Source organism: Mus caroli, chromosome 10 (assembly GCF_900094665.2).
Source record: "Mus caroli chromosome 10, CAROLI_EIJ_v1.1, whole genome shotgun sequence".
Taxonomy (NCBI): Eukaryota; Metazoa; Chordata; class Mammalia; order Rodentia; family Muridae; genus Mus; species Mus caroli.
The window spans coordinates 48,423,321-48,433,648 of record NC_034579.1 but is presented as its reverse complement, the minus strand read 5'-3'; the positions used below and the strand labels follow the sequence as shown (position 1 = coordinate 48,433,648).

Below are 10,328 nucleotides of genomic sequence, written 5' to 3'. Positions count from 1 at the left end.
AGTTCATTCCAAATATAGTCAAGTTGACAACCAGGAATAGCCACTACAGCCAAATACTTTGTGGTGACTCTAAGATCAGTAGACGTCTCCAAAAAAGTTAGTTATGTTAAGTCACTTTTGCCTGCTAATAAGTAGTTTCTGTGAACTCTGTCACCAAATAGCTGGATGTGGCTCATCTGATGGCTGCAGTGCCATGCATGAGATTCAGGTCAGTGTAGCTATCAAAATGGGCTTTTCTTGGGACATAAAAAAAAATAAAATTAAAAAAAAAAAAAGTCTCTTCATCCCAAAAGGGAAGGGACCAATAGACCAAAGATTCTACCAAGTCTAGCTTCCCAAATGAATTTATTTGGAGTTGATCACATGAGACGGTTAATGCAGATGAAGCTTGCACCACAGAAAGTCCCATGCAAAAGCCATGGGGTGTGGCTCAGTGTCAAGAATACTTGGTGAACCTGAGTTCAAGCCCATGACTCCTTACAGGTTGTTCTCTGACTTGCCTAAGTTTGAGTCCCAGGATCCACCACAATAAATAAATAAATGTAATTCTATACTTTTAAAAAATGTATCACTCCAAGTCATTTTTAAAAATCTCTTACCTACTTTCATGAGGATGGATAGGAGAGAGTGGTGACTGGGATGAGAAGCAAAGGTCTTCTGTGGGTCTTAAGACCCCTTTTCTCTCCAAGATGGAATGTTCACAACTCAGTTGTCATTACCATAGACCTGGCTATCAGTTGTATTGCCCGGCTCACTATAGGTCGTGGTCTTCTGCAGGCTAATAGCGCTCCCTCTCTCTCTCTCTCTCTCATGTGTGTGTGTGTGTGTGTGTGTGTGTGTGTACACCTGTGTAAAGGCTATACTACAAGACTTAAGAGTGCTCTATTAGCCATTTATGGTGGTTCACACCCATAATCTTAAGAAGCAGAAGAACCGAAGACTGGAAGCTATTGTGAGCTACCTAACAAGACTGTGTCTCAAAAAAATTTAATACTTCTACTAATCGTAGAGTCAAAAACACAACCCTTACCTCAAAAGGAGAGAACAGTTTATCCTGGAACAAACTATGAGTGGCCATGGTCCAGTTTCTCCCCTTCCGTGGTCCAATGTACTAATAGTGCTCCAATGTGTGAAGTTTTTATAGGGACATAAAATCATTAAGATTGAACCAATGTATCATATTGACATTTCAAATGTCAACTTGCCTTAACCTAGAATTACCTCAGAAAAGAGATTTTTTTGCTTGTTTGTTTTGTTTTGTTGAAATGTATCTGGCTGTCCTGGAACTCACTTTGTAGATCAGGCTGGCCTTGAACTCACCGAGATCAACCTGCCGGAATTAAAGGCCTTTGCCACCAAGCCTAGCTGAGAAGGGAGTCTGAATTGAGGAACTGCCTGTATCAGATTGACCTGTAGGAATGTCTTTGAGACATTGTATCCTTAACTGATGTAAAAAGAGGGCCCAGCCCTAGGAAGTAACACCCTTAGGCTGGTAGTCCTGAATTATATAAGAAAGCTGAGTATTGGCTTGTGAGCCACTCAGCAGGCAGCATCCCATGGCTCCTGCCACACTTCTTTGGATGGAAAGTTTATTCTTGGGTCAGAGTTAATTCTGGGTGGAATAGCAGGTGTACTGTCAAGTTACTGCTGTGTCTTTTCCTCAGTGAAGGACAAGGACTTGGAATTGTAAGTCAGATAAACCCTTTCTCCTGCTAAGTTACTTTTGGTTTGGGTTTTTTTTTTTTTTTTTTTCAGCAGCAGAAACGAAACTAGAAGAGGAGGTTACAACACAGCTTGGAACTCTCTGCTATTGTATGACATTCCTAACTTTTGAGTTGGGGGAAGCTCCAGAAGGGACTTAAGAGATGGCTCAGCTGTTAAGAGCATGCACTACCCTTCTGAAGGACCCAAGTTTGATACCCAGTACCAGGGAACATCCAACTGTCTGTTTCTCCAGCTCCAGCCTAACACCCTCTTTTGGCCTCTCTAGGAACCTGCACTCACACGCGCACACCCACACAGAGAGACACACATATACCCCTAATTAGAAATAATAAATGCATTCAAAAAGTTTTACCAGCTAGTCACAAGACTATTCAGCCAGACAAAAAGGTTAGCCAGAAATACCTTTTAAGGAATTTAAAGGTGGCTTAAGGCAAACTAGGGTTTAGACCTGTCATAGTCCTAGCTTCACAATCAAATTCTAGTCAGTTAATCAGACTTTAGTAAGTTCAATGTAAAGTGTGGTTTCTTTCCATGTACTTTCGGTCATTTGTTTTAAAACAGTTTTATGTACTCTAGCAGGTCAAGAATGAACTATGTAGACCTGACTGGCCCTCAGCAACCAAAGATCCACCTGTGCCTGCGTCTCTCTCTCCTAGGACTGAAGTCTAATACTGTCAAGCCTGACTGCAGGTACTTTTGATATGGTTCTTCAAGTGCACTGGAGCCTTTCTTGGTTTTGTTTTCTTGACTCTATGGGCCATGCAGGAGGAACCACAAAAAGCTTTAGAACTCATGGATGCAGCCCACTGGTTAAGCACCATGGTGGATCTCCTCAGTCAGGCAGAGCTCCGGGGACTCCGAGTCCTGAGGACGTCATGCTGCTGTGGAGTTCTGCTCTGCTCGTTGCCCTCACATCCCTCTGAATCTAAGAATTGTATGGAAATTCTAAGTGGGCTTCCAGCCCCTCACTGGGCAATATCACTGGCACTCAAAATAACAGTGCTTGATCTCTCTCAGGCACTGCTGCTGGAGCAGATGAATGACTCAATCACCACCCTAGGGAAGAACTTAGAGCTGTAGATTGTCAGCTATGACTACCACCTTTAGAAAGCATTTGGAAAAATCAAATTGGTAGTGAAGCTAGGTTAAGATGTTTTTGCTAGCGGCTCTAATGTAGAAAGTCTTCAGGAACAATTTGAAGTTCAGAAAAACACTTATTAGTTGAGCTAGGGACATTTTGAGATCAGGGAACATGAACGGTGGCAGCATGTGCTGACATGACTCTTTCTGAAGCTGAGTTGGGGTCAAGATAATGAATTTCTTTTTTGTTTTTGTTTTATCGAGACAGGGTTTCTCTGTGTAGCCCTGGCTGTCCTGGAACTCACTCTGTAGACCAGGCTGGCCTCGAACTCAGAAATCTGCCTGCCTCTGCCTCTCAAGTGCTGGGATTAAAGGCGTGCGCCACCACGCCCGGCCAGATAATGAATTTCTTATATCCAATTTTGCCCTCAGCTGCCTGATTTGATTTAATAAAAATTGCTGATAAGTAGATGTACAGTCTAAGGATTTAAAGTAGAAGTGACTTCACAAAACCATAACACCACTTATAAAATTTAGCTCGAAATGGATCAGAGAACTACACGAAATGGAAAATATTGTGACGTGGAAATAGGCAGATTCCTTAAATACATCGCCAACCCAAAAAACAAAAACCAAAAAACAACAAAATCACATGAGTTCTAAGATATCTGAAGGTGCAAACCAAAAGTCGAGTCCCAGATTGCCCACACCCCGCCCTAATACGTCACCAGGGTTCCCCTTCTCTCCGCCCTAGTCTTCACCCCGCGTTCGCCCATCACCCATCCGCGAAATTCCTGCCAGCCTGCATTATCCACTTCGCCCTAAACCGGCCTTCGAAGCCGGTGTCCCGCTCAAACCCCGCCCCATGGCTCCGAGACCCGCCCCTCAGGCATCTTGTCCCGCCCAAACCCCGCCCCCAGCTCCCCGAGTCCCGCCTCTCTCCCTGATCCCGCCTCCTGCTCGAAGACTCCAGCGTCCGTCCTGGCGCGCGCCCGCCTGCGTCCGCACCCGGAAGAAGCCCCAGCGGCCGGAAAGTCGAGGCAGTGCGCGGCTCGTGGTCCGCGGGAAGCGCAAGTCCTTCAGAGGCCGGGCGAGAGCAGCGCGAAGAAGCCTGCGCGCTCCCGCGCAAGGCGGCCCCTCGAGCGACCGCGCGCACGCCCCGCCCCCTCCAACGCCGCGCGGGTCGGGCTGGGGCGACCACGGCCGCAGCGCGGTCCCGGCGACCAAGACAGTGCGTATTGAGCCCGTAAGTGACCACCGCAGCCTGAGGTCCTGGGGATCGTTTCCCTCCCATGGTTAGCGTCAGGTCTCGTCCGCATCCTTTAATTTCTAAACTCCTCGCGGGGCTGGGAGGCCACAGCCAACCACCTGTGGATTAGAAGCGAATTTCCGAATGCTTTCCAAAGCATCCCTCCGCTAGGCTCTCGCTCGCCAGGCGGCCTGAAGGCGCGCAACGAGCGCGCACCCGCGAATGGCGCGCAACGCCGGACTGAGACGCGCGGGGCGTGGCCACAGCCCCCGAGGGGCGGAGCTACGCGAGCCTAGGTGAGGGGCAAGGCTCTATCCCCAAACTGCTCTTTTTGGCGCCACCTTGCAGTGGATAGTATGAAATAAAGCAAAGCCATTTTATTTGTTTGGATGCCAGAGGCAAGAGGAGAGAGAATTTGAGAGTTGTACAACCATCGTCCCTCCCTCCCCTAGACAATAAATGGCTTAAGTTTGTAACGGGATGCCTGAGTTTATAGGTTGATAAACTTGTCTAATTGCACGGATGTTGGAAAAAAAAAAAAAACAAGAAAAAAAGCTGTGTTTAAAAAATATCGGTCTGTTTAACACTGTAATTTGCCGGTTTAACTAGGCAAACATATAACCTGCCCCTGTTAGGAACTTAAAATTCTTTGCCCGCCCTCTTTCTGCTCTGTTGGAGTTGGGTATGTTGTTAATTGTTGTTCCGGATTTCTGCTCTACATTCACTTTGTATTTGTAAAATCGTAAAGCTATTCCTTTGGTCACTCTTGAGGGTAGTGCTGTGATTTTTTTTTTCCCAGCTAAGATCCACATCATGAAATACTATGATCTCGTTCCCAAATAATCTCCTTTTTACTCTTGACTGATTGATTATGCTATTACCTAACCAAAACCAAGTTGCTTAGTATTTTAGTGTTGGCTTACTTTCACTGATTTTCTGAAAAATACTCTCTTAATCTCATACTAGCCTCGTGTAATTGTCAGTATTCTTGGCTTAAGTGTGATGCAACTTTATACTTGTATACCTCCCAGCTGAGCAGGTGTTCAGAGAAGGCAGAATCAGTAGCCAGTGTGATCCACCTAAGGGATGCCAAACTGAACTCTAACTGAACTATATCTAGTCTTCTTTAGTCATAGTATTTATAGAGGATGATATATGTTAAATAAATAAAATAAGTCCAATATAAACCACACCTTTGCTAAGGTGCTTAGAGCTAGTATGGAATCTCCAGGGCAGTTCATAGTTTCTTCTCTGGTACTTGTCAGCTCATTTAAATTGAAAATCAATCAATCAATCTCTCTCTCTTTCTGTCTCTCTGTGTGTGTATGTGTATGTGTGTGTGTGTGTGCATGTGCACCTGAATGTTCCATGCAGCACATGTGTTGCCATCAGAGTCCAGGGGCATCAGATCCCCTGGAACTAGAGTTACATGCAACTGTGAGCCCTTCCTATCATGGTGATGGGATCCAAATCCAGGTCCCCTAGAAGAGCAGCAAGTGCTCTTAGCCTCTGTGCTGTCTGTCCAGAACCTTCTTCTCACTCTTACTCACGTTACCTTTTTAGTCCTTCTGGAATGGTTTGCTTTAGATCGTCACTTGGGTCTCTGAGGGCCTGGTACCTTTTACTGTGCTTTTTCTTTCATTTGTGAGGATACTGGCTTGTGCATGGTAGACATTAGGAAGTGGATATAGAATCACGTTTAGGATTTGTGATATGACAGTACATATGAACATGAGCTAGGCTCCCTATGTTTGTAAATACACATTTGAGAAAGAAAGGCTTGCTCATAGAGTCAAATAAGTGAAGTAGAGTATATATAATATTTCTTTGCAGTCTTATTGTCCGAAACGTAATGCTCCCATCTTTCGTCGGTTTGCCTAACTTTTTTCCACCTGTAACAACTGCTCTTGTTGAAGCCCGTCATTCCCCTATGCTAATAAGAGAAAGCAGGAAACAAACTTACTACAGTGTATAATCCTAAAGCAAGTCACTAGTCATGTTAGAACTATCAATCTGATTAATGCTTTGTTTATGAAGCTGTGTGTGTGTGCGTGTGTGTGTGTGTGTGTGTGTGATGATGATACATGACTGTAGTCCCAGCACTTGGAAAACAGAGGCAGGAGAATTACTGCAAATTGGAATCCAGCCTGGGCTACATAATAAGTTCCAAGTCAGCCTGCCCAGCAGAGAAGGCCTCAAAAAAATCCACTAAAGGCAGGGATGAGGGAGGGGAGGCCCAGAACTTCCTACAGATTGCATATTAATTATAATATGTTAATAAAGGGCTAGCAAGGAGAAAGATTGGGGGAAACATGAGGAATACTTTGTGCTGTTTAATACGTTTCCCTAGCAACCAATTCCACAAATTAAAATTAACTTCATTATTTTTCTGTTTGTTTTTAAGAAAACACTTTTACAGTCAGGGTCTGTAATATGCTTGTATACATTAAGTCATGAATTCCCAGGGAACAGGGACCACCAGCATAGGCTCCTTGCCAAGACCTCACACAGCATGCTTCTATGCATGTGTGCAGTGGGCTGGTGCTCACCCTGAACCCAGGTGCCTCTCTCAATGGCCCCCTTGCTCTTCGAGTATTCAGGATGTTCAGAATGCTCACGAATCCTGGAAAGAACCTTACCTGTAATCCGTGTGTTTACAGCAATGCCATCAGCAGGCTGACACTGTAATCTCTCCCAGTTTTGCCACTGTGGTGTTTATGGGACATTCTTTGGAGCAGCACCCAATCCTTTGATGTCTACAACCTATCCTGTAGATTTGCATGTATATGGCCAACAAAACACCTCTATGTTTTCTAAAAGGCTTGGAGAACACAGAACAGAACCTCTCCTCTTTAAAATTTATCATTTTCTGGAATTAAGATGGCTGCTGCATCAGGAAGAACCTCTAGATTTTCTTCTTTTTATTTTATTTGTGCACACGCAAATAAAAGTGTGTATGTATGTGTGTGTGTGTGTGACACAGAGAGAGAGAGAGAGAGAGAGAGAGAGAGAGAGAGAGAGAAAGAGAGAGAGAGAGAGAGAATGAGAATATGGGTTCATGTATACTATAACATCTATGTGGAGCTCAGAAGAAACTTTAGGGCATTGATTTTTGCCTGCCACTTTGAGACATGAGCTCTCTTGTTTCTGTAGCTGCACTATATAGTCTAGAATAGTTGGCAGCTTGAGCTACTGGGTCATATTCCCATCTCTACCACCCATCTCTCAGTAGTAACACTGGAATTGCATATGTGATATGTGCTACTGTCCAGCTGGTTAGGTATGTCCCAGGCATCCAGACTTGGGTCCTTAGGCTTGTGCTGCCAACACTGAGCCTCCCCTGTGGCCTCAACTTCACTGATTTTGATTTTTCAAGACAGGGTTTCTCAGCATAGCCCTAGCCGTCCTAGAACTGTCTTTGTAGAAACAGGATAGCCTAGAACTCACGGAGCTCCACCTGCCTCTGCCTCCTGAGTGCTGGAATTGGCAGGCATGCATCACCTTGGCCTAGCAACTTCACTGAATTTTAAAGCACATTTTACATAACTACAATAGATAATTCATCTATAGGTAAGATTGAATTCAGATATTTTATGAGTACTGTGTGACCCAAAGCTGGGATGGTTTGTAAGCAAAGGATGTTTTTGGTAAATTGTGTGCAAAACTTGAATAGCAATGGTATAATACTGTCCTTTCTTTCTTTTTAGTACCTACCCTTCAAGATGAATAGTGAGCAGGTCACCCTGGTGGGTCAGGTGTTTGAGTCCTATGTCTCAGAGCACCATAAGAACGATATTCTTCTGATCTTGAGAGAAAGAGATGCTGATGCTCACTATCCGGTTGTGGTTAATGCTATGACCCTTTTCGAGACCAACATGGAAATTGGAGACTATTTCACCGTGTTCCCCAATGAAGTACTAACAGTTTTTGACAGTGCACTTCGAAGGTCAGCCTTGGCAATTCTGCAGTCCCTTCCTGAGATGGAGGGGTTATCTATGAAGCAGAATCTTCATGCCAGGATATCAGGTAAGGCATAAGAGTATGTTGTTTAGTGTTCTGGAAAGACTTGGATAAATTTAAACACATAGGGACTCAGAGCACTAAGAAATAATTGTCATTCTGAGGCTCAGCAGGTAAATGTGCTTGCTGGCAAGGTTGATAGCCTGAGTTTGATCTTTTATAGAGAGAACTGAGCCCTAACAGTTGTCCCCTCACCTCCACATGCACACTATCACAAGTGTCTGTGGCACACACACACACACACACACACAAAATACATCTAAAAGGAATTTTAAAAAAATAATTGATGTTTATATTTAAAGTACATATCTTCTATATGGCAAATAATAATAATTGTCTTCTGGGCATAGGATACTTGCCATGCCAACCTCAGGGAGGGAGGAAATATGAAGACATCGGTGAACTACAACATAAAATTGTAATCTACAACAGCTTTGTGTGACTACTAACAATAAAATATTGATAATGTATGAATTAGAGAAGATCCTGCCCCCCCACCCCCACCCCACCCCTGTGACCTTCAGAACTATTTTACAAGATCACAGTGAGGGTTGTGCTGCTCAACTACCAGGAGCTTGGTACATGCTTGTTGACTTCTTGGAGGTGTGTGTGCGTGTGTGTGTGTGTGTGTGTGTGTGTGAGTGTGTGTGTGTGTGCGCGCGCGCGCGCGCGCGCGCGCCCATATGTTTCTGTATGTGGGTGTGTATGTGTGACAGGCCAGGCCTCCATGCCTTACCACCCCAGCTTTTTGGATAGTACAAAGATTTTGGTTGCAAATTGTCACTTTTGCTTAGTGTTGTGTTGCCTTTGTCTTTTTATTATAAAATTCCAGCAACATAGTATGAAAGAGAAATCTTTTTTTTGTTTTTTTTTTTTGGGGGGGAGCAGGGATTGGTTGGTTTGCTTGTTTTGGGTTGTTGTTGTTTTATTTTGGTAGGCGAGCTCAAGATAAGGGTTTTTCTGTGTCTAGGACTGGCTGTCCTGAAACACACTCTGTAGACCAGGGTGGCTTAAGGACTCAGAGAGCTACCTTTTTCTGCTTTCTAAGTGCTTGAATTAAAGGCATGTGCTGCCACCACCAGCTGTCAAGAAACCTGGGTATTAAGCCAGGTGTTATATGACTCACACTTTTAATCTAAGTACTGTAGAGACGAGGCAGGTAGGTTTCTGAGTTTAAGACTATACTGAGTTCCTGAACAGCCAGAGCTATATGAGACTATGTTTCTCTCTCTCTCTCTCTCTCTCTCTCTCTCTCTCTCTCTCTCTCTCTCTCTCTCTCTCTCTTTTTTTTTTTGGTTTTTCGAGACAGGGTTTCTCTGTGTAGCCCTGGCTGTCCTGGAACTCACTCTGTAGACCAGGCTGGCCTTGAACCCAGAAATCCGCCTGCTTCTGCTTCCCAAGTGCTGGGATTAAAGGCGTGTGCCACCACTGCAACCACCATATATATATACTTGAAACCCTATGGCCTCAGCTTCCTGAGATTGCTAGGATTACAGACACACACCCAATTTGATTTGATTTTTCCTGTCAATGATTCCTAAGATACCTTGTGATTATTGGTGCTATTGCTAGGCTTTCAGAGTAGCTGTAACAACAGAACAAGAGTGCCGACCCAAGAAACTGAAGCCACTGTGATACTAACTATAGCTATTCCTTAACAGCTCAGCAGATCGAAAAGATTGCCAACCAGATTTATACTTGATCTTAGCCAACAGGCTGAGAAACAATACTTACTAAATTTTTCAGCCACTAACTTTTAGAATGAATCTTGCAGCATCAACCAGCCCAGCAAGCACTACTGATAAACCCATTAGAAATAACCTTGGCTAGCAGGACTGGCAACTTTGCATCCCAGTGGTGTGGCTTAGCTGGGCTCGTGGCTTTTGCATAATATTTTTTCTTTGGCATATTCAAACCTTTCAGTTGCCTCTTTTTCTAGTATTGAAAACCACGTGTTTTTGAAAGGATAAAGTGATAGTGTGGATAAAGTTCTATACAAGCCAAAGCTTGCAAACAGTCATATTTAAATTCCGAATCCGAGGCAAATGGGCCTGTTGGTCATCCTGGTACATCTCTTTGTTACTCTTTTGGTTCATTGAGTGATGACTAAATAAGTTGATCTTCTGTGCGTCAGGTGGCGGAATTTTGTCTGTGCTCCTGAGACTGTCTTTCTGAGAGCCCATCTTTCTTAGCCCTGTGCTTGCTGTACAGCCATAAAGTCCTGAGTTTACATCCTTAGCATCCAGGTATAGCG

General features: G+C 44.2%; 1 protein-coding gene across 7 annotated transcripts in view; it reads left to right on the top strand.

Annotated features, from left to right (window-relative positions):
* The first annotated feature begins 3,781 nt into the window (after positions 1–3,781).
* Positions 3,782–10,328, top strand: part of Mcm9 (minichromosome maintenance 9 homologous recombination repair factor) — an 88,052-nt gene continuing 81,505 nt past the window's right edge. For 5 of the 7 annotated variants that reach the window (XR_003837778.1, XM_021174346.2, XM_021174347.2 and 2 more), the window contains exons 1-2: positions 3,790–4,051; positions 7,762–8,080. Coding sequence is in view for 6 of the 7 variants with exons in the window: in XM_021174346.2 (XP_021030005.1) it covers positions 7,777–8,080 (304 nt within the window). In the remaining variant the exon portion in view is untranslated. Of the gene's footprint in view, positions 4,052–4,200; positions 4,351–7,761; positions 8,081–10,328 lie in introns of those variants that run through there. The other 2 variants (XM_021174345.2, XM_029482491.1) reach the window with 2 other exon arrangements.